This window comes from Pyrus communis, chromosome 11 (genome assembly GCF_041283825.1).
Source record: "Pyrus communis isolate YQ-2024b chromosome 11, ASM4128382v1, whole genome shotgun sequence".
NCBI classification, from domain to species: Eukaryota; Viridiplantae; Streptophyta; class Magnoliopsida; order Rosales; family Rosaceae; genus Pyrus; species Pyrus communis.
This window is the reverse complement of record NC_142575.1, coordinates 20,704,094-20,729,343: the sequence shown is the minus strand read 5'-3', so window position 1 is coordinate 20,729,343 and position 25,250 is coordinate 20,704,094. Positions and strand designations below refer to the sequence as shown.

Sequence of the window (25,250 nt, the reverse complement as noted above, 5' to 3'; positions counted from 1 at the left end):
CTAGTCCCGAACCTGAATTAGAAGAGCAAGAAGTTGAAGTTGAGGTTGAAGAGGAGGCCACGGATTGGGTTGAAGAGGAAGTACCAACCATGGCAGTGGACAATCGAACCATCAAGGAGCTTTTTGCCTCGGGTTTGGCCAATGCAGCACCTCTTTGCATCCAATACCCTAGGGCAGCCCCTGAGAAGACTGATGAATTTGAGTTGAAGTCCAGCTTGCTCCACCATATTCCGAAATACCATGGGTTGGCCATGGAGGATCCGAACAAGCATCTAAAGGAATTCGAGGTGGTGTGCTCAAGTATGACACCGGTGAACGTGGACAGCAACATATTGAAGATGAAGGCTTTTCCTTTTTCTTTGGTGGAGAAGGCCAATGATTGGTTGTATGAGTTGGCTCCCGGAACTGTCACATCATGGGAGAGTATGAAGCGAGCCTTCCTAGAAAAGTTCTTTCCGACATAACGAGTCATTCTTCTTCGCAAGAAGATTAGTGGAATTCAGCAAAGCCAAGGTGAATCTTTCCCAACTTATTATGAACGTTTTAAAACTCTTGTTGCTTCATGTCCACAGCACCAGATGAAGGAGGAGCTACTTCTTCAATATTTTTACGAAGGCCTTTTACCACTTGAACGGCAAATGTTGGATGCATCTGCGGGAGGAGCTCTAGTGGACAAGACGCCTAGGGATGCCAAAACTCTCATTGCCAATCGAGCACTCAATGCACAACAATATGAAGGTGTTGGGCAGAGAGACACCCCACGGCCACAGCATGTAAATGAGGTAAGTTCTATTTCTGAGTTACAATCCCAAATGGCTAACCTTACGTCTATGTTATCGCAGTTTGTTGAAGGCCCTAAGATGCAAGGAACTACAATCTGTGGTGTATGCTCCATTCAAGGACACCAATCTGATCAATGCCCTCAATTAATTGAGAACGGAGGGTGGGAATCTGCCAATGTCGTGGGCTATGGGAATCAGAACCAACCAAGAGGTGATCCTTTCTCCAACACATACAATCAGGGATGGCGTGACCACCCCAATTTCAGATGGAGAGATGCACCACAATATGGCCAACAAAGTGGATTCCGACAACCCCCGGGTTTCTTTCCAAGGCCAATGGCACCACAACCACCTCCTCAAGCACAATCATCCCAAACCAACTCAGGTACGTCTATGAATGACGATAAAACATATCAGTTACTAACCACAATGGCGCAGGGAATGCAGAACCAAGCAAAGGAGGTTAATGAGCTGAAGAAGCAAATGGGCCAAATGGCCGAATTTTTGGGACAAATTCGTGAAAACGGTAAGTTACCAAGCACTACGGTAGTCAATCCCAAGGGTGGTTTCGAATCTGCGAAAGCTATCACACTAAGAAGTGGGAAAGAAGTGGGAAACAAGGAAGATGAGAAGATACGAATCGAAGAAGAGGAGAAAAATCACCCCACGGCAAGGGTGGTACCACCCATGCCACAACCATCTACGACCCTCCATCCATCCACCTCAGGTAAGGTTGTCCCAAATGTTGTGATTTCGAACACTAATCTGCCCGATGTTCCTTTCCCTCGCAGATTTGCGCAATCGAAGAAGGAAGAAAGCGAAAAAGACATTTTGGATACCTTTCGAAAAGTCCAAGTAAACATTCCTTTACTTGATGCTATTAAGCAAGTACCCAGGTATGCAAAATTTTTAAAAGAATTATGCACAACTAGGAAAAGAATTTCAAACAAGGAAGTTGTAAAAGTAAGTGAGAATGTATCAGCGGTTTTGCAACGAAAGTTGCCTCCAAAATGTAAGGACCCAGGGAGCTTTACTATCCCATGCACAATTGGAAACACTAGATTTGAGCAATGCATGTTAGATTTAGGTGCTTCTATTAATGTTATGCCATATTCCATTTATGCATCTATGAACCTGGGTGAGTTAAAACAAGATGGCGTTATAATTCAATTGGCTGATCGTTCTAACGCTTATCCCAAGGGAGTCCTTGAGGATGTTTTAGTGCAGGTCAATCATCTTATCTTTCCTGCAGATTTTTATGTCTTAGAAATGGAGGATTCGAGCCATGCTCCATCATTGCCAATCTTGCTAGGCCGTCCATTCATGAAAACAGCGAGAACAAAGATAGATGTGTATACGGGAACATTAACCATGGAATTTGACGGGGACATTATTCGTTTTAATCTTTCTGAAACTATTAAATATCCAATTGAGGACCATTCTTGTTTTGCTATTGACATTGTTGATTCTTTGGCACAGGTACATTTGAATCGAAGGAACGAAGATGCACTTGAAGTAGCCTTAGTGCACGGCATAGGAGCAAGAAATGAGGGTAGGGGAAGCCTGGCAAGCCACGGCATGGAATCTGACCATATTGCCGTGCCCCCTTGTAGTGAAGTGCTTGAAATGGTCGCGGCCCTTGAGTCATTGCCCTCACACTCTGGTAAGTCTCCACTCTCACTTTTAGATTCAGTTTTGACTAACAAGTTACTTCCATCAATTGTGCAGCCACCTACACTTGAGTTAAAGCCATTACCTAGTCACTTGAAGTATGTTTTCTTGGGAGAAGATCAGACACTACCTGTCATCATTTCTAGTTCACTCACGGCCCAAGAAGAAGACAAGTTGATAAGGGTGTTAAAGGAGCACAAACCTGCCATTGGATGGACCTTGGCGGATATCAAAGGCATTAGTCCCACCACATGCATGCATCGCATCCTTTTGGAGGAGGGAGCCAAGCCATCTCGTGAAGCTCAACGTCGCCTTAATCCACCCATGTTGGAAGTAGTAAAAAAGGAGATTATAAAATTGCTTGATTGTGGTGTTATATATCCTATTTCTGATAGTCGTTGGGTGTCACCCGTGCAGGTTGTTCCAAAGAAGTCCGGAGTCACGGTGGTGAAGAATGAAGAACAAGAGCTTGTACCCACTCGTGTTGTGACAGGTTGGCGTGTGTGTATTGATTACAGGAAGTTAAATGCCATGACAAGGAATGATCACTTTCCATTGCCATTCCTGGACCAAATGCTAGAAAGGTTAGCCGGTTATAAATTTTATTGCTTTCTTGATGGATATTCCGGATATAACCAAATTGTGATAGCTCCAGAGGATCAGGAAAAGACAACTTTCACGTGCCCCTTTGGCACCTTTGCATATCGACGTATGCCATTTGGGTTGTGCAATGCCCCTGCAACATTTCAACGATGCATGGTGAGTATATTCTCTGATTATGTGGAGAAGATTATTGAGATATTCATGGATGATTTTAGCGTGTTTGGTAATTCATTCGATCATTGCTTGAATAATCTGACCTTAATTTTGAAACGTTGTGTTGAAACGAATCTTGTGCTTAATTGGGAAAAATGTCATTTCATGGTTAAGCAAGGTATTGTTCTAGGACATATTATTTCTGAAAAAGGCATTGAAGTGGATAAATCTAAGGTAGACCTTGTTCGTCACTTACCCTCTCCAACTTCGGTTAGAGAGATTCGTTCGTTTCTTGGTCATGCAGGTTTTTATAGGCGCTTCATAAAGGATTTCTCCAAGATTGCGCAGCCACTATGCCGATTGCTTCAAAAGGAGGTGGTTTTCGAGTTCAACGAGGCGTGTGAGAAGGCATTCAACCACCTCAAGGAGGCTCTCACTTCGGCTCCCATTATCACACCTCCAGATTGGAGCCTTCCATTCGAGTTGATGTGCGATGCTTCGGACTATGCGATTGGTGCTGTTTTGGGGCAGCGAAAGAATAAACAACCTCATGTTATTTATTATGCATCTAGGACACTAAATGATGCTCAATTGAATTACTCAACCACTGAAAAAGAATTACTTGCTGTGGTATTTGCATTAGATAAGTTTCGATCATACTTACTTGGTACTAAAGTTATTATTTTTACTGATCATGCAGCTCTCAAGTATTTGCTCACGAAGAAGGAAGTTAAGCCTAGACTAATTCGATGGCTGTTGCTTTTACAAGAGTTTGACATTGAGATTCGAGATAAGAAGGGCGTAGAGAATGTGGTGGCTGACCACCTCAGTCGAATGGTACATGAGGAAGCATCGCCAATTCCTGAAACCTTTCCCGATGAGCAATTAATGTCCATCCAGGTAAGTGAGTCTTGGTATGCAGATTTGGTGAACTTTTTGGTATCTAAACACACCCCTAGCACACTTAATAGGAATCAACGTGATAAGCTGATAAAGGATGCTAGGTTTTATGTCTGGGATGACCCATACCTTTGGAAATTTTGTCCTGATCAAATTGTACGACGTTGTGTGAATGAATCTGAGTTTCAATCTATTTTAACATTTTGTCATTCATATGCATGTGGGGGACATTTTGGCACCCAACGCACTGCACTTAAAGTTTTAGAATGCGGGTTTTATTGGCCAACCATTTTTAAGGATGCTAGGACATTTTGCCTTACATGTGATCGTTGTCAACGAATGGGTAATATAAGTGTTAAGGATCAAATGCCACAAAACCCTATACTTTCTGTTGAAATATTTGATGTGTGGGGAATTGATTTTATGGGTCCCTTTCCTTCCTCCCATGGTTTTATCTATATCTTGTTGGCGGTGGATTATGTTTCCAAATGGGTGGAAGCAAAAGCCACCCGTACTAACGATTCCAAAGTGGTTGCAGATTTTGTGAAGTCTAACATTTTTGCTAGGTTTGGAATGCCTCGAGTCCTTATAAGTGATGGAGGTTCACATTTTTGTAATCGCACAATCGAGGCACTGCTCAAGAAGTACAAAGTTACACATAGGGTTTCGACACCCTATCATCCTCAAACAAGCGGGCAAGCCGAGGTGTCGAATCGCGAGATAAAACAGATTCTTGAGAAGACGGTTGGCCCAACAAGAAAAGATTGGAGCTTGAGGTTAGAGGATGCATTGTGGGCTTATAGGACCGCCTACAAAACACCCATAGGAATGTCCCCATTTCGGCTTGTGTATGGCAAACCATGTCACTTACCGGTGGAATTGGAGCACAAGGCTCATTGGGCCGTGAGGAAGTTCAACATGGATGTAGATGAGGCGGGAATTCATCGTAAGCTTCAATTGAATGAACTTAAGGATATACGGAATGAAGCTTACGAGAATGCTCGACTTTACAAGGAAAAGACAAAGGCCTTTCATGACAAGATGATTCGCACCAAGTCCTTCTCTGTTGGACAGAAAGTGTTGTTATTTAATTCTCGTCTTCGTCTATTTCCGAGTAAGTTACGTTCACGTTGGATTGGACCCTTTGTTATTACTAATGTTTTTCCTCATGGTGCAGTCCAAGTTCGTAGTTTCAAAACAGGTCAAGAGTTCAAGGTGAATGGGCATCGCTTGAAGCCTTACTACGAGAGCTTTGTAGAACATGATGTGGAGGAGACCACCCACTATGCCGTGGGTTCCCATGAAGGTTGATCAATGTGGCATCGTCCGGCTGCAAGACGTAAAAGAAAGCGCTACTTGGGAGGCAACCCATGCACTCAACAAAGGAAGAACTTGGGAATCGCTCCACACTCAGATTTGCGTCCCTAAACCCTTTTCCTTTGTTGCTTACTTTTTGTTATGTGTAATGTGTTCAATTGTGTCTAAAACATTGAGGACAATGTTTAGTTTAAGTGTGGGGGGGTAACATTCTGTTTTGAGATATTTTTGCATGAAATTCGTAGGGTATTACCACCTAACATGTCTAAACTTGTTTTCCACTGTTTTTAAGTGTTTTTAAGCTATTTTTAGAGTCTTTTTATGTGTTATTTTGAAAAATCCGAAAATCCCCTAAAAATTTGAAAAATTGTTTTGAAAAACCCAAAAAGAGTTGTGTTTGTGTGTTTGTTTGTGTCGTAGGTTACCTTCCAACACAATGATGAGGATTTGGTTTTTAATTGCATGATGGTTAAAGAAAGTTACAAACATGGATGGACGTTTGATATACTCTTTGGTTTATGCTTGTTTGTAGTTATAGTTTACGAATTCACATGTAATCACAAATGATAAAAATCAGTTTTTGTAACATGCTTGAAAGAATGAACTCAAACTAATGCTACATCCCTGTGAGACTTGAGCCTAAACGTTATTTGGAGAGTTAAAATCTGTGCATCATTGTTTTCTAAGTCGTTGCATGATCTCATTATTCTTTGCTTGGTTACTACTTAGAAGGCGTTTCATCACTTAGTTCCAAATGCTAGAACTCATGCCCATTTCATTCAAAGCATGTCATTGATTTGCATAACACATATTCAAGATGAAGTTGTGTAGTGACCACCATAAAAGCCAAACAGCCATGTGTCCTTCACTCATTTTGTGTTTAAGTTTAACCCCGTTGAGCCGTGTTAGCCCATGTTCTTTGTTAACCCACATTATCCTCACCTAGCCTAGAATAGGACCATCTGTACCCTTGTTCTTGAAGCATAGTAAGCATGAATGAATTCCTTTTGATTATGGTGTTGCAGAAAATAAGTGTGGGGGAAGGATTATTGATGTGAGTTATGTGCCATAGGCACGGCTAGAAAAAAAGAAAAAAAAAAAAGAAAAAGAAGTGAAAAAGAGTTGAAAAGTATTGTTTGTTGAAGTAAGGGCCCAAAACAATGAATTAGGCCCTAAGAGTTGTTTGAATCTTCCCTATTTGTCTAACAATTGATTTCTGCATTCTAAGTGGATTCTAAGTCTCAATTTCATTTCTTTGCTTGCTATTGCTTAAAGAACTTTTGTTTATCCCTACCTTTCCTTGTTAGCCAATACCCCAAGCCCCGTTACAACCCTTGACTTCTATCTTGAGTGTTGTGCATTTCAATTGTAGAGTTTGAATTTGGTATGAGCATATGGTGTCACTGGTTCTCGCATCTAAGTAGTAGCATTCCATTCATGAGATCATATCTAAACATGTTTAATTACTCCAGAAATTGCGTTCTTTGTTATAACATATGTGAGTACTAGTCTTTCATGTTTACATCAATCTTCTCACATATAACTAGTGTAGGGTGTGTAGTCAGAAAATCTGAGTGAAAATTGAGTGCATAACTAGTGAGGAATTGAGGGAATTCTCTAAGGCATGTTACTACATTCAAAATGTGTTTTAATTGATTAAATGCGAACCAGTGAATGGTGACTATGATTAAGTATGTGCTTGGGGGAAAGGAAGACTAAAGGCTATGTGAGTAATGATCTTTGACATGTCATGTTTCATTGGAAATCCCTGAGGCAATCGTTGGAAGGTTTAGGTTATGTTTTGTTTGTTTTGTTTCGTTTTGTTTAGTTTAGTTGTTTTGTTTTGCTCGAGGACTAGCAAAAGTTAAGTGTGGGGGAATTTGATAGGAGCATATTCATGCGACTTAATTAGCTTGTTCTCGTGCATTTATGTTGTGTTTACTTAGCTATTTTAGTGTTTAAGGCTACTTTTGTGTATTTTCAGATTATAAGGCCAAAGTGTGCAAGAAGATGCAAATTGGAGTCTTTTGGAGCGAAAGAGGAATGAATGAGTTGAAGACTCGAAGAAACGACGAATTCCTACTCCAACGATGAATTCTTACCAAAACGAGGAATCCTACTCAAACAAGGTTTCCTGTTTGATATAGGAAAGTTAACCCTAATTCACTCCCAAAAATACATCCTAGCCGCTGCCATTCATTGGATGGATAAAAAACCATTCAGCCATTCACCTAATTTCACAAATCAGCCGTGCATTCCATCACCCAAAAAAACCAAATAGCCGTGCCTGCCCTACCATTCCAGCCACCTTCCCCCATCACTGCCGCAGCCATTCTACCACTCTCCACCACCTTACACACCTTCCTACACCACCACACAACCTTGCCGCACCATTAAACCACCATTAAACCATCCCTAAACCAGAAACACATCCAAAAACCACCCACAACCAATCTGCCGCAGCAAGGAGAAGAGGAAAGAGGAGCTTCGACGCGCATCAATTCACGTGGATTCGTTGGGCGTTCTAGGTGTAATCAATCCCTTGTGCTTTATGTTAAATTCATTTGTAATTCTCTTTTTGTGAACATGAGAGGCTAAACCCCCTAGTTAGCTAGGGGGTGATTCGAAACCATGATTATATATGTGAAATAAGTTGATTACTTCCAGTTATTGTTGCATAAGTTTTGAATACAATTTGCTTAACCGTTTGATTTAGAACTTATTCTTGTATGTTGATTGAGAGTGCACGCTTAATTTGCATGCTTGAATTTGATGCTAGGATATAAGTTTGTTTCACCTAATCGTTATGAATTTATATTCACAAGTAGTGAAGGTTGCTAGTCACGATCATGTTAAGTAGATTCCTGGCAAGCGTATCATGCTTTTCATAGTTACAAATGCCTTGTCGATGCTTATGATTTCCAAAGAACGTAATGATTCTAACTTATATCTTTATCATGCTGTTCATATAGAGAATTTGTTAGGAATAATTTGTTTGCGATGCATATTCATCCAATTCAATGATTCTAGGGAAATCTGAAGGTTAATTTAAGCGGACCTAATTAACTTGGAGTATCGAGGTTCATAACTTATTGGATTGATAATTGGAAATTGATTTACGTTGCATATATTTCATGTGTGGAGAAGAACCCCTTAGCTATCCCATCATCCATTGATTCATCCAAATTTTGTCTTAAAATCTATTTTCTTTACAATCTGCCAATTTAGTTTAAATTCGTCCAACCACTATCCCCCCATATTTTGTTGAGTCTTAGTCATTCAAATTTGTTTTATTTTGTGTTTTTAAGCATTTGGAGTCATAAACACTTTCAAATTCGTCCAAATTAAGTTCTAGTTTCTGTTTGAGTCAATTTGATTGTTTTAGGCAGATTTGAGTGTCTCAAATCTGTTTTGAGTCATAGTAGTCTTGTTAAGAGTCTTTAAGCTTAGTTTTTGTGTTTTTAAGTCAATTCAAATTAGACTAGCACCCCTAGTTAATCCCCGGTTAGAACGATCCCTACTTACTTCATTACTACAATTGTCACAAATAGGGTTTAATTTGTGTGTCAACATAATTTTCACATCAGCAGCCACCACCATTCCATATATTACTTTACCCTAATAAACCAAAAACCCACAGCCACCAACACATCTCCATTCTCTAAAAAACTACCGCAGCCACCATATCCCAGATTCTTCCAGCCGTGCCTTTTCTCCCTCCACTCCAGCCAATTCCCAGTCTTGCCGCAACCATCCCCACCATTCCAGCCACCTTCCACACCTTCACACACCATCTATCAACCTTGCCGCACCACCCAACCTCCCTAAATCCATCCCTAACCCAGAAAACCATCCGGAAATTCCCTAAACACTCTCTGCCGCAGCAAGGAGAAGAGGAAAGAGGAGCTTCGACGCGCAGAAATTCAAGTGGATTTGTTGTGCGTTCTAGGTGTAATCAATCCTTTGTGCTTTATGTTTAAATTCAATTGTATTTCTCTTTCTGTGAACATGAGAGGCTAAACCCCCTACTTAGCTAGGGGGTGATTCGAAACCATGATTATATATGTGAAATAAGTTGATTACTTCCAATTATCGTTGCATAAGTTTTGAATACAATTTGCTTAACCGGTTGATTTAGAACTTATTCTTGTATGTTGATTGAGAGTGCACGCTTAATTTGCATGCTTGAATTTGATGCTAGGATATAAGTTTGTTTCACCTAATCGTTATGAATTTATATTCACAAGTAGTGAAGGTTGCTAGTCACGATCATGTTAAGTAGATTCCTGGCAAGCGTATCATGCTTTTCATAGTTACAAATGCCTTGTCGATGCTTATGATTTCCAAAGAACGTAATGATTCTAACTTATATCTTTATCATGCTGTTCATATAGAGAATTTGTTAGGAATAATTTGTTTGCGATGCATATTCATCCAATTCAATGATTCTAGGGAAATCTGAAGGTTAATTTAAGCGGACCTAATTAACTTGGAGTGTCGAGGTTCATAACTTATTGGATTGATAATTGGAAATTGATTTACGTTGCATATATTTCATGTGTGGAGAAGAACCCCTTAGTTAGTCCATCATCCATTGATTCATCATAATTTTGTCTTACAATTTGTTTTCTTTACAATCTGCCCATTTAGTTTAAATTCGTCCAACCACTATCCCCCCATATTTTGTTGAGTCTTAGTCATTCAAATTTGTTTTATTTTGTGTTTTTAAGCATTTGGAGTCATAAACACTTTCAAATTCGTCCAAATTAAGTTCTAGTTTTTGTTTGAGTCAATTTGATTGTTTTAGGCAGATTTGAGTGTCTCAAATCTGTTTTGAGTCATAGTAGTCTTGTTAAGAGTCTTTAAGCTTAGTTTTTGTATTTTTAAGTCAATTCAAATTAGATTAGCACCCCTAGTTAATCCCCGGTTAGAACGATCCCTACTTACTTCATTACTACAATTGTCACAAATAGGGTTTAATTTGTGTGCTTAATTAGTTCGCATCACAAGTCGGTTGAGGCGTCAAACGATCCCTCAAGCCATTTCTATATTCATCACTCTGATAATCCAAGGATGCATCTTGTTTCCACTCTACTTACTGGAAACAATTATAGCACATTGTCTGGTTTGATGCGTATTGCCCTTAGCGTAAAGAACAAATTTGGTTTTGTTGATGGCTCTGTGAAGAAGCCGTCAGACAAGAAAGCAACTGAATTTGCTCTTTGGCAGCGCTGTAATGACATGGTTCTCATGTGGATTTTAAATTTTGCGAGTTCTGGGTTATCAAACAATGTGGTTTACGCAGAAACTACACATGCTGTTTGGGAGGACATCAAGACTCGTTTTTCGCAAGACAACGTCCCACGAATTTTCGAGATTCAGAGTGACATTGCACGCCTCACTCAAAATCAGATGTCTGTGTCTGACTATTATTCCCAATTGAAGGGTTTATGGGATGAATTATCTTCTTACGGTAGCCATAAAAACTGCTCATGTGGCGCAATGGAAGACCATAACGAGAAGGAGGAGGAGAAGAATAAGGTTATGCAATTTTTAATAGGGCTAATGATTCGTATGCAGCAGTGCAAGGTCAGATTCTGCTTGTAAAACCATTGCCTTCGATGCTCAAAGTTTTTTCAATGGTTAACTAAGAGGAGAAGCAATGTGGAATTGCAGCCATCCCACAACCAAGTGTGGAAGGAGCAACCATGGCAGTTCAAGGTGGTCGAGGTACTCAGCACAGCTGTGGTAGCCAAGGGAATCGCAAGCCGCTACATTGCGATTATTGTGACGTGGACCACCACAGCAGGGAGACTTGCTACTAGCTCCATGGATATCCTGAAGAGCATCGTCTCCATAAAAAGAATAAGGGAAAGGGTCGCGGTAAGGAAGGAAAACCAGTGACCAACCATGTTCAAGCAACAACTTCTTCAACTTCTTCCTTTACATCAGCAACATCGATGACTTTTACTCCTGAGCAACTTCAACAACTCTTTGCTATGATGGCTGGAAATTTGTCATCTAAAGCACAGACCAATGCAATCACAGGTTTGTCTTCCCATCATTCATAAGAGTGGATAATTGATAGTGGCGTCGCAAATCATGTTACGGCGCTTCCTGATAGGAGCATATTCATGCGACTTAATTAGCTTGTTCTCGTGCATTTATGTTGTGTTTATTTAGTTATTTTAGTGTTTAAGGCCACTTTTGTGTATTTTCAGATTATAAGGTCAAAGTGTGCAAGAAGATGCAAATTGGAGTCTTTTGGAGCGAAAGAGGAATGAATGAGTTGAAGACGTGAAGAAACGACGAATTCCTACTCCAACGATGAATTCTTACCAAAATGAGGAATCCTACTCAAACAAGGTTTCCTACTTGAAGTAGGAAAGTTAATCCTAAGTTTCCCGTTTTGGTAACCTTTCCTAATCTAAACGTCCGTATTTTCTAGCCACTTTGAAGACCTTGTAGGTACTTTAGGACACAAAACGAAGACCCTAGGCCCCCTATCCCATTCTTTCCCATTCGTGCAGCCACCATACATGATTAATCACCTTTGCCGTGCATTCCATGATAATTCAACATAAAATATCATTCAAGCCGTCACCTCTTTTTGATGCCATTCACCCTAAATTACAACCAAGCCGCATCACCCATTCTCTCCCATTTTTCCTCCCAAAAACTGTGCAGCCACCATCACAGATTTTCTCCCATTTTTCCTCCCAAAAACTGTGCAGCCACCATCACAGATTTTCTCCCATTTTTCCTCCCAAAACCGTGCAGCCACCATCACCCAAAACCTTTGCCGTGCCTTCCTCCATCACTCCACAATCTTGCCGCACATCTTTACCACCCTAAACCCATTCCCAAACTAAAACAACATCCAGAAATTCCCAAAAACCTCACTGCCGCAGCAAGGAGAAGAGGAAAGAGGAGCTTCGACGCGCAGAAATTCAAGTGGATTCGTTGGGCGTTCTAGGTGTAATCAATCCTTTGTTCATTATGTTTAAATTAAATTTTATTTTTCTTGTTGTGAACATGAGAGGCTAAATCCCTATTTAGTTAGGGGGTGATTCGAAACCATGTTTATGCTTGCAATATGATTTGATTATTTTTGGTTGGAATTTCATGAATGGTGAATTCAATTTGTTTAACTGCTTGATCGATAACTTATTTATGTATGTTGATTGAGAGTGCACGCTTAATTTTCATGCATGAATATGACGCTAGAATATAAGTGAATTTCACCTAATAGTTATGAACTTATTTTCACAAGTAGTGGAGGTTGCTTATAAACAATCGCGTTAAATGAATTCTTGGCACTAGTTTCATGCTCATCATAGTAACGAATGCCTCGTCAACACTTATAGTTTTCATAATGCTTAATGATCTTTGATTGTATCTTTATTGTGCTTTTCACGTAAAGGACTTTTAGAGAATGTTTTGAATTGCGTTGCGCTAACCCATCCAATTCATTAACTTAAGGAAAACTTGACGGTTAATTTAAGCGGACCTAATTAACCCGGGGTGTTGAGTTTCATAATTCATCGAAAGACCAACTGAAAATCAAATTGTATGCAAGTGTGACATGTGTGGAGAAGAACCTTCTAGCTATCATTCATCCATATTTTCCTCACATTCATATTTATATTCTGCCTTTTAATTACAATCTTTGTATTTAGTTAATTTCGTCAAAACCTCAATCCCCCTTTACTTTAGTGTCCAATTTAGTTAGAAAGTGTCTTAGTTTGTGTTTATAAGTGTTTTGCATTCCTTGAGTCTTTTGATTTGTTTTTAGTGTTTTATTGTTTAGTTTTGCATTCTTTGAGTCTAGTTTAGTGTTTTTAACGTTTGTTTTACGTTTTTGAGTCAGTTTCCAAGTGATTTAGTAATCCCTCCTAATCCCCGGTCTAGAACGATCCCTACTTGCATCTTTACTACAATTGTCAAAAGAGGGTTTTAATTTGTGTGCTTAATTAGTTAGCATCAAATTTTTGGCGCCGTTGCCGGGGATTAGCAACTTTGCTAATCCCTTGGATTGTTATTTTTTTTGTTTAATTTAGTTTTTGTTAAAGATTCTGACCTTGTTTTGTTTTCCTTGTTTTAGGTACTAGTGTATGACTCGGAGTTCTCAACCGATTCGTGAGCATATTTCGGGCTTTGATAGCGATTTTGAGAGGACTTTGAGACGGACGAGGAAGCAACACGAACCAAATCCACCAAGCCCGGAATCTGACCTCGAGGAACAAGTCCTAGAGGAGGAGGAGGAACCCACGGCAAGGATTTTTGAGGAACCACAAGTCATGGCCGTGGACACCCGGACACTCAAGCAGCTTGCGGCTTCGGGATTGGGTAATGCAGCACCTTTGTGTATCCAATATCCCCCACCTGCCGAAGGGAAGACAGAGGAGTTTGAGTTAAAGTCAAGTTTGCTTCATCATATTCCTAAATACCATGGCTTGTCCATGGAAGATCCTAACAAACATTTGAAAGAATTTGAAGTAGTTTGCTCTAGTATGACTCCCGTCACTGTTGACGGAAATATCTTGAAGATGAAGGCTTTTCCATTCTCTTTGATGGATAAAGCCAAAGATTGGTTATATGAGTTAGCTCCCGGCACTGTCACTTCTTGGGAGAGTATGAAGAGAGCGTACTTGGAGAAGTTCTTTCCAACTTCTCGCATCATCCTCCTACGCAAAAAGATAAGCGGAATCCAGCAAGAAGAAGGTGAGTCTTTTCCTACGTATTATGAACGATTTAAATCACTTGTTGCTTCTTGTCCACAGCATCAGATGAAGGAGGAGTTGCTCTTGCAATACTTCTATGAGGGGCTCCTACCAATCGAACGTCAAATGCTCGATGCCTCGGCGGGTGGAGCATTGGTGGACAAGACGCCCATGGATGCCAAGGTGTTGATTGCTAACCGAGCGTTGAACGCTCAACAATACGAGGGAGTAGGCCAAAGAGGACCCCCACGGCAGCAAGTGCATGAGGTAAGTTCCACACCCGATATTCATTCACAGTTAGCTAATCTTACTTCCATTGTGTCTCAGATGGCCGAAGGAATGAGGGTGCAAGGACCGATTGTATGCGGGGTGTGTTCGATCCAAGGACATGCTTCTGAGAAGTGCCCACAACTCATAGGAAATGGTGGATGGGAAAGCGCCAATGCAATTGGATTTCAGGGCCAAAACCAACCAAGGAACGATCCGTACTCGAACACTTATAATCCAGGTTGGAGAGACCACCCGAACTTCAAATGGAGGGAGCCCCAACAACCACCACAACAAGGAGGCTTTAGGCAACAACCCCCGGGCTTCTTCACCAAGCCATTCGCACCCACACAAGCACCTCCACAATCTGCCCAAACAAGTTCAGGTAACACCTTAGATAATGATACACTTCTTAAGTTACTAACTAATTTGTCTCAGGGGCAAGAAAACCAAGCCAAAGCCATGCAAAACCAAGATAAGAGGGTGGATCAATTGGAGAAGCAAATTGGGCAGATTGCGGAGTTTGTAGGGCAATTCCGAGACCAAGGCAAGCTCCCGAGCTCAACCATTCCAAACCCGAAGGGAGGCTTTGAAACCGCCAACGCAATTACCTTGAGAAGTGGCAAGGAAGTTGGAACCACCCCACAACCACCAAAATCAAGCGAAGAAGAGGATGAAAAGCTGCAACATGAAGAGGAGGAGGCAAGCAAGCCCACGGCAAGGGTACAAACACCCTTGCCGCAACTACCTAGGGACATTAATGCACCCAACTCATCCCATTCGGCCACCAAAGGTAAGTTGGGTTCAAAATTGATTAATTATAACTTTGTTCCACCCGATGTTCCTTTTCCTAGCAGGTTTATGCAAACAAAGAAGGAGGAGCAGGAAAAAGACATTCTGGAGACGTTTCGGAAAGTCCAAGTAAACATTCCTTTACTTGATGCCATTAAGCAAGTCTCGAGGTACGCCAAGTTCTTAAAAGAGTTATGCACAACTAGGAAAATGAATTTCAAACAAAGAAGTTGTGAAAGTAAGTGAAAATGTATCTGCGGTTTTGCAACGAAAGTTACCTCCAAAATGTAAGGATCCAGGGAGTTTTACTATCCCATGCACAATTGGAAACACTAGATTTAAACAATGCATGTTAGATTTAGGTGCTTCTATTAATGTCATGCCATATTCCATTTATGCATCTATGAACCTTGGTGAGTTGAAACAAGATGGCGTTGTAATTCAATTGGCCGATCGTTCTAATGTTTATCCCAAGGGAGTCCTTGAGGATGTTTTAGTGCAGGTCAATCATCTCATCTTTCATGCAGATTTTTATGTCTTAGAAATGGAGGATTCGAGCGATGCTCCATCATTGCCACTCTTGATAGGCCGTCCGTTCATGAAAACGGCCCAAACAAAGATTGATGTGGCCAAGGGAGCACTAACAATGGAGTTTGGTGGTGATATAATTAAATTTAATGTTTATGACTCTATTAAGAATCCTAACGATAGCCATTCTTGCTTTGTCATAGATGTGCATAAGGACATGGGGCCGAAAGGATCCATACCTATCAAGAAGGATGTATCGAGAACCACCGCTGGAGAAGAACTTGGAGTGATTGGTCTACAACCACCCAATATGGCCGAAAGTAGCCATAGTAACATTGTTGAAAGGGCTGCCATTTTTGAGCCCTCACCACATTATGATTGTAAGTCTTCAATTCCAACCTCAATTCCTATTTCAACTAATAGGTTGTTACCGTCGTTGGTGCAGGTGACCAACCGATATAAAGATGGTGGGAGCATTTATATGGATTGTCGGAACCGAAACACTACCATCAGGGAGGATTATTATCCCCGCCCATTCATTGAGCCGTATTATGGAAGTGTTGAAGGGCATGTTGTGGAGAGGATCTCATTCCATGCCGTGAGCCCTAGTGGAGATTAAAAGAAGGTTTCGTCCGGCTGGAAGACGTTAAAGCAAGCGCTACTTGGGAGGCAACCCATGCAATCAACAAAGGAAGAACTTGGGAATCGCTCCACACTCAGATTTGCGTCCCTAAACCCTTTCCTTTGTTGCTTACTTTATGTTATGTGTAATGTGTTTAATTGTGTCTAAAACATTGAGGACAATGTTTAGTTTAAGTGTGGGGGGGTAACATTCTGTTCTAAGATATTTTTGCATGAAATTCGTAGGGTTTTACCACCTAACATGTCTAAACTTGTTTCCCACTGTTTTTAAGTGTTTTTAAGCTATTTTAGAGTGTTTTAGAGTATGTTGACTTAAAAATCCGAAAATCCCATAAAAATTTGAAAAATTGCTTTGAAAAACCCAAAAAGAGTTGTTTTTGTGTGTTTGGTTGTGTCATAGGTCACCTTCCAACACAATGATGAGGATTTGGTTTTTAATTGCATGATAGTTAAAGAAAGTTACAAACATTGATGGACGTTTGATATACTCTTTGGTTTATGCTTGTTTGTAGTTATAGTTTACGAATTCACATGTAATCACAAATGATAAAAATCAGTTTTTGTAACATGCTTGAAGGAAGGAACTCAAACTAACGCTACATCCCTGTGAGACTTGAGCCTAAACGTTATTTGGAGAGTTAAAATCTGTGCATTATTGTTTTCTAAAGTTGTTGCATGATCTCATTATTCATTGCTTGGTTACTACTTAGAAGGCGTTTCATCACTTAGTTCCAAATGCTAGAACTCATGCCCATTTCATTCAAAGCATGTTATTGAATTGCATAACACACATTCAAGATGAAGTTGTGTAGTGACCACCACCAAAAGCCAAATAGCCATGTGTCCTTAACTCATTTTGTGTTTAAGTTTATCCCCATTGAGCTATGTTAGCCCATGTTCTTTGTTAACCCATATCATCCTCACCTAGCCTAGATTAGGACCATCCGTACCCTTGTTCTTGAAGCATAGTAAGCATGAATGAATTCCCTTTGATTAATATGTTGCAGAAAATAAGTGTGGGGGAAGGATTACTGATATGAGTTTATGTGCTATAGGCATGGTTAAAAAAAAAAAAAAAAATAAAAAAAAAATAAAAAAATAAAAAAAAAGAAAGAAAAGAAAAGAAAAGTAAAGAAAAAAAAAATGAAAAAAAGAGTTGAAAATAGTTGAAAAGTATTGTTTGTTGAAGTAAGGGCCCAAAACAATGAATTAGGCCCTAAGAGTTGTTTGAATCTCCCCTATTTGTCTAACAGTTGATTTCTGCATTCTAAGTGGATTCTAAGTCTCAATTTCATTTCTTTGCTTGCTATTGCTTAAAGAACTTTTGTTTATCCCTACCTTTCCTTGTTAGCCAATACCCCAAGCCCCGTTACAACTCTTGACTTCTATCTTGAGTGTTGTGCATTTCAATTGTGGAGTTTGAATTTGGTATGAGCATATGGTGTCACTGGTTCTCGCGTTTAAGTAGTAGCATTCCATTCATGAGATCATATCTAAACACGTTTAATTACTCCAGAAATTGTGTTCCTTGTTATAACATATGTGAGTACTAGTCTTTCATGTTTACATCTATCTTCTCACATATAACTAGTGTAGGGTGTGTAGTCAGAAAATCTGAGTGAAAATTGAGTGCATAACTAGTGAGGAATTGAGGGAATTCTCTAAGGCATGTGACTACATTCAAAATGTGTTTTAATTGATTAAATGCGAACTAGTGAATGGTGACTATGATTAAGTATGTGCTCGAGGGGAAGGAAGACTAAAAGCTATGTGAGTAATGATCTTTGATATGTCATGTTTCATTGGAAATCCCTGAGGCAAACGTTGGAAGGTTTAGGTTATGTTTTGTTTGTTTTGTTTCGTTTTGTTTAGTTTAGTTGTTTAGTTTTGCTCGAGGACTAGCAAAAGTTAAGTGTGGGGGAATTTGATAGGAGCATATTCATGCGACTTAATTAGCTTGTTCTCGTGCATTTATGTTGTGTTTATTTAGTTATTTTAGTGTTTAAGGCCACTTTTGTGTATTTTCAGATTATAAGGTCAAAGTGTGCAAGAAGATGCAAATTGGAGTCTTTTGGAGCGAAAGAGGAATGAATGAGTTGAAGACGTGAAGAAACGACGAATTCCTACTCCAACGATGAATTCTTACCAAAATGAGGAATCCTACTCAAACAAGGTTTCCTACTTGAAGTAGGAAAGTTAATCCTAAGTTTCCCGTTTTGGTAACCTTTCCTAATCTAAACGTCCGTATTTTCTAGCCACTTTGAAGACCTTGTAGGTACTTTAGGACACAAAACGAAGACCCTAGGCCCCCTATCCCATTCTTTCCCATTCGTGCAGCCACCATACATGATTAATCACCTTTGCCGTGCATTCCATGATAATTCAACATAAAATATCATTCAAGCCGTCACCTCTTTTTGATGCCATTCACCCTAAATTACAACCAAGCCGCATCACCCATTCTCTCCCATTTTTCCTCCCAAAAACTGTGCAGCCACCATCACAGATTTTCTCCCATTTTTCCTCCCAAAAACTGTGCAGCCACCATCACAGATTTTCTCCCATTTTTCCTCCCAAAACCGTGCAGCCACCATCACCCAAAACCTTTGCCGTGCCTTCCTCCATCACTCCACAATCTTGCCGCACATCTTTACCACCCTAAACCCATTCCCAAACTAAAACAACATCCAGAAATTCCCAAAAACCTCACTGCCGCAGCAAGGAGAAGAGGAAAGAGGAGCTTCGACGCGCAGAAATTCAAGTGGATTCGTTGGGCGTTCTAGGTGTAATCAATCCTTTGTTCATTATGTTTAAATTAAATTTTATTTTTCTTGTTGTGAACATGAGAGGCTAAATCCCTATTTAGTTAGGGGGTGATTCGAAACCATGTTTATGCTTGCAATATGATTTGATTATTTTTGGTTGGAATTTCATGAATGGTGAATTCAATTTGTTTAACTGCTTGATCGATAACTTATTTATGTATGTTGATTGAGAGTGCACGCTTAATTTTCATGCATGAATATGACGCTAGAATATAAGTGAATTTCACCTAATAGTTATGAACTTATTTTCACAAGTAGTGGAGGTTGCTTATAAACAATCGCGTTAAATGAATTCTTGGCACTAGTTTCATGCTCATCATAGTAACGAATGCCTCGTCAACACTTATAGTTTTCATAATGCTTAATGATCTTTGATTGTATCTTTATTGTGCTTTTCACGTAAAGGACTTTTAGAGAATGTTTTGAATTGCGTTGCGCTAACCCATCCAATTCATTAACTTAAGGAAAACTTGACGGTTAATTTAAGCGGACCTAATTAACCCGGGGTGTTGAGTTTCATAATTCATCGAAAGACCAACTGAAAATCAAATTGTATGCAAGTGTGACATGTGTGGAGAAGAACCTTCTAGCTATCATTCATCCATATTTTCCTCACATTCATATTTATATTCTGCCTTTTAATTACAATCTTTGTATTTAGTTAATTTCGTCAAAACCTCAATCCCCCTTTACTTTAGTGTCCAATTTAGTTAGAAAGTGTCTTAGTTTGTGTTTATAAGTGTTTTGCATTCCTTGAGTCTTTTGATTTGTTTTTAGTGTTTTATTGTTTAGTTTTGCATTCTTTGAGTCTAGTTTAGTGTTTTTAACGTTTGTTTTACGTTTTTGAGTCAGTTTCCAAGTGATTTAGTAATCCCTCCTAATCCCCGGTCTAGAACGATCCCTACTTGCATCTTTACTACAATTGTCAAAAGAGGGTTTTAATTTGTGTGCTTAATTAGTTAGCATCACTTCCCTTATCAAACTCTACTGTGAACAAGTCTTTGCTGCCAGTAAAACTTCCTACTGGTGAAAGGGTTTCAATTAGTAGTATTGGCAATTTTACTTTTGATCCCAACTTTCATTGACTAACATATTACGAATTGCCTCTTTTTTGGTTAATTTGATATCAGTTAGTTGTTTAACAAAATCCCTTCGATGCTCCATAATATTTTTTTCCGGAGACGAGAAAGATGATTGGATGGGGTAGACAATGTGGAGGTCTTTACTATCTCACCAAACCAAACAGTAGCTGCACCACTTCACCTTCACCCAGTTGCGTTAATTCTATTTCATGGCATCATCGTCTTGGTCATCCCTCTCCACAACGACTCCACCTTTTAGCTAAGCAATCGTTAGATGTTTATTCTCATTCAAATAAATCTTATGATGTTTGCCCATTAGCAAAGCAAACTAGATTGCCTTTTCCATTAAGTCATATTTCTAGTAAACACATTTCTGAGCTTGTTCATTGTGACATTTGGGGACAGCACAAAATTTCTACATATAATGGGGATCGACATTTCTTAACAATTGTTGATGATTTTTCTCGAACCACTTGGCTCTTTTTGATGAGACATAAATTTGAAACACAACAGTTACTTAAAACTTTCTTTTCTTATGTAGAAACTCAATTCCATCACAAAATTAAGAAAATTTGAACTGATAATGATAGTGAGTTTTTGTCCCTACATTCTTTCTTTTATGAGAGTGGTGTGATTTTTATGAGAGTCGAGCGAAAACACTGTCATATTTTGCAAGTGGCTAGGGCACTACATTTTTTCAGAGTCACTTACCTTTATATTTTTGGGGAGATTGTGTCTTTACTGCAATCTACCTCATAAATCGCTTACCCACACCACTTTTGTCAAATAAATCACCTTTTGAGGTTCTTTATGGTCGTCCTCCATCGTATGCACACTTGCGTACTTTTGGATGTTTAGCTTATGCCACCAATGTTCAACCTCTTCATAAATTTGATGCAGGAGCCAGAAAATGTGTCTTTATAGGATATCCCTTTGGTCAAAAAGCGTATAAGTTGAACGACCTTTATGCCAACAATCGCGTTAAATGAATTCTTGGCACTAGTTTCATGCTTTTCATAGTAACGAAGACCTCGTCAACACTTATAGTTTTCATGATGCTTAATGATCTTTGATTGTATCTTTAGTGTGCTTTTCACGTAAAGGACTTTTGGAGAATGTTGTGAATTGTGTTGCGCAAACCCATCCAATTCATTAACTTATGGAGAACTTGACGGTTAATTTAAGCGGACCTAATTAACCCGGGGTGTTGGGTTTCATAATTTATCGAAAGACCAACTGAAAATCAATCTTGTATGCAAGTGTAACATGTGTGGAGAAGAACCTTCTAGCTAGCATTCCATCCATATTTTCATCACATTCATACTTACATTTTTGCCCTTAATTATAATCTGTCCATTTAATTTAATCTCGTCCAAACACAATCCCCCCATATTTTGTTAAGTCTTAGTCATTATAATCTGTCTTATTTTGGTTTTTAAGTATTTGGAGTCACAAACACTTCTAAATTCGTACAAATTAAGTTCTAGTTTCTGTTTGAGTCAATTTGATTGTTTTAGGCAGTTTTGAGTGTTTCAAAGCTATTCTGAGTCATAGTAGTCTTGTTAAGAGTCTTTAAGTTAAGTTTTTGTGTTTTTGAGTCAATTCAAAGTAGATTAGCACCCCTAGTTAATCCCCGGTTAGAACGATCCCTACTTACATCATTACTACAATTGTCACAAATAGGGTTTAATTTGTGTGCGTATAAATCTCGCATCAAATTTTGGCGCCGTTGCCGGGGATTGGCAAAGTTGCTAATCCCTTGTCTTGAGTCTTGTTTAAATTGTTTAGTTTCTGTTTTGTTTTAATTTTTGCACCGTGTGTATGTGTTTTGTTTTTGTGCCGTGTGTGGCAACTTGTTTTCTTACTTGTGCCAAGTCTATTAAGTTGGTTACTTATCTTGTTTACTCTTGTGTGTAGGTACTAGTTTATGACCCGTAGCTCACAACCTGTTCGTGAGCATATCTCCGACTTCGACGGTGATTTCGAGAGGACTTTGAGAAGGAACAAGAAATTGCAAGAGTCTAATCCTCCTAGTCCCGAACCTGAAGTTGAAGAGGAAGCCACGGATTGGGTTAAAGAGGAAGTACCAACCATGGCAGTGGACAATCGAACCATCAAAGAGCTTTCTGCCTCGGGTTTGGCCAATGCAGCCCCTTTTTGCATCCAATACCCCAATGCAGCCCCTGAAAAGACCGATGAATTTGAGTTGAAGTCCAGTTTGCTACATCATATACCCAAGTTCCATGGATTATCGATGGAGGACCCCAATAAGCATTTAAAGGAGTTCGAAGTCGTATGCTCAAGTATGACACCGGTGAACGTGGACAACAACATATTGAAGATGAAGGCTTTTCCTTTTTCTTTGTTGGAGAAGGCCAAGGATTGGTTGTATGAGTTGGCTCCCGGAACTGTCACATCATGGGAGAGTATGAAGCAAGCCTTCTTGGAGAAGTTCTTTCCGACATCACGATTCATTCTTCTTCGCAAGAAGATTAGTGGAATTCAGCAAAGCCAAGGTGAATCTTTTCCAACTTATTATGAACGTTTTAAAACTCTTGTTGCTTCATGTCCAAAGCACCAAATGAAGGAGGAGCTACTTCTTCAATATTTTTACGAAGGTCTTCTACCATTTGAACGGCAAATGTTGGATGCATCCGCGGGAGGAGCTCTAGTGGACAAGACACCTAGGGATGCCAAAACTCTCATTGCTAATCGAGCACTCAATGCACAACAATATGAAGGTGTTGGGCAGGGAGACACCCCACGGCCACATCATGTAAATGAGGTAAGTTCTATTTCTGAGTTACAATCCCAAATGGCTAACCTTAAATCTATGTTGTCGCAGTTTGTGGAGGGCCCCAAAGCGCAAGGAGCTACAATTTGTGGTGTATGCTCCATTCAAGGACACCAATCTGATCAGTGCCCTCAATTAATTGAGAATAGAGGGTGGGAATCTGCCAATGCCATGGGCTATGGGAATCAAAACCAACCGAGGAACGATCCATATTCTAACACATATAATCCAGGTTGGAGAGGCCACCCAAATTTCAGATGGAGAGATGCACAACAACCTGCCCAACAAAGTGAATTCCGACAACCTCCAGGTTTCTTTCCAAGGTTAATGGCACCATAACCACCTCCTCAAGCACAATCATCCCAAACCAACTCAGGTACATCTATGAATGACGATAAAACATATCAGTTACTAACCACAATGGCGCAGGGAATGTAGAACCAAGCAAAGGAGGTTAATGAGCTAAAGAAGCAAATGGGACAAATGGCCGAATTTTTGGGACAATTCCGTGAAAATGGTAAGTTACCAAGCACTACGGTGGTCAATCCCAAGGGTGGTTTCGAAACCGCCAATGCAATCACCTTAAGAAGTGGCAAGGAAGTTGGAACCACCTCACAACCACCAAAATCAAGCCAAAAAGAGGATGAAAGGTTGCTGAAAGAGGAAGAGAGCAAGGGCAAAGCCACGGCAAGGGTGGAGCAACCTTTGCCGCAACCACTTCAAGCTCCTAGGCCGTCCAACAAATGTAAGGTAGGTCCACACTCAATTGTTTCTAATGTGATTCCACCAAACGTGCCCTTTCCTAGCAGGTTTATGCAAGCCAAGATAGAGGAGGATGAAAAAGACATCCTGGAGACGTTTAGGAAGGTGCATGTCAATATCCCACTCCTTGATGCAATAAAGCAAATTCCAAAGTACGCTAAGTTTCTGAAGAAGATTTGTACAACAAGGAAACGGATTCGGGAGAAAGAGGTGTTACATGTAAGTGAGAATGTCTCTGCCATATTGCAAAGAAAGTTACCACCTAAATGCAAAGATCCAGGTAGTTTCACCATCCCTTGCGTAATTGGTAATAAAAGGTTCGAACATGCTATGCTAGATTTAGGTGCATCAATTAATGTCATGCCATACTCTGTTTATGCATCTATGAATCTAGGAGAGCTTAAAAATGATGGTGTCATTATTCAATTAGCTGATCGATCTAATGCATACCCGAGAGGAGTTTTGGAAGATGTTCTGGTGCAGGTGGACCACTTGATTTTTCCTGCAGATTTCTATGTGCTTGACATGGAGGATTCAACCCACTCTCTACAATCGCCACTCTTACTTGGACGACCTTTCATGAAAACAGCCCACACCAAGATTGACGTGGCCAAATGAGCCTTAACTATGGAGTTTGGTGGTGATATGATTAATTTTAAAGTTTCTGAATCTATTAAGAATACTAATGATGTTCATTCTTGTTTTTTTATAGATGTGCATAAGGACATAGGGCCGAAAGGATCTGCACAAATCAAGAAGGATTCATCTAGAATCACCATCAAGGAAGGAATTGGATTGGAGCACAATGAGCATGCCACTACCCTAAAAACATCCAATATGGCTGTGCTTTGTGCTAAAATTGGCAAGAGGGTGGCTGCCCTAGAGGCATTGCCACAACATCCTAGTAAGTCTCCAATCCCAATTCCGATCCCCATTTCAACTAATAGGTTGTTACCTTCTTTGGTGCAGGTACCCAATCAATTTCAAGGTGGTGGGAGCATGTACATGGACGTTCGGAACCAAAACACCACCATCAGGAAGGATCGTTATCCCAGCCCATTCAGTGAGCCATATTATGAAAGTGTTCAAGGAGCATACCGTGGAGGACATACCCCTCCATGCCGTGGGCTCTAAGTAAGAAATGAAGGTTTCGTCCGGCTGCAAGACGATAAAGAAAGCGCTACTTGGGAGGTAACCCAATACACTGAATAAAATAAAGCATTGATCTCCGAGAAGTTACAAGTGCGGAATTTAAAAAAAAAAAAAAAAAATGTAACTTTCACAAAGGTTGTTTACGTGAAGCCCCACTACGTGGCAAAACTCTAGGAGCGGGAGGCATCGAAGATAGATCATTCGAGGCCTCAATACTTGGTGGAACGCTAGATGACCCAGGAAAAAAGTGCCTCTAG

The 25,250-nt window shown here is 40.0% G+C and overlaps 1 protein-coding gene and 2 pseudogenes across 1 annotated transcript; all 3 read left to right on the top strand.

Moving 5' to 3' along the window:
* Positions 1 to 847: 847 nt before the first annotated feature.
* Positions 848 to 11,497, top strand: LOC148693059 (uncharacterized; annotated as a pseudogene).
* A 2,043-nt stretch (positions 11,498 to 13,540) lies between these two features.
* On the top strand, positions 13,541 to 16,198 carry LOC148693058 (uncharacterized). The gene is made up of 2 exons (XM_088680298.1): positions 13,541 to 15,209; positions 16,182 to 16,198. The coding sequence occupies exons 1-2, from the start codon at positions 13,541 to 13,543 to the stop codon at positions 16,196 to 16,198; spliced, it is 1,686 nt and encodes a 561-aa protein (XP_088536424.1).
* A 6,014-nt stretch (positions 16,199 to 22,212) lies between these two features.
* LOC148693057 (uncharacterized) lies at positions 22,213 to 24,979 on the top strand (annotated as a pseudogene).
* Positions 24,980 to 25,250: the final 271 nt, after the last annotated feature.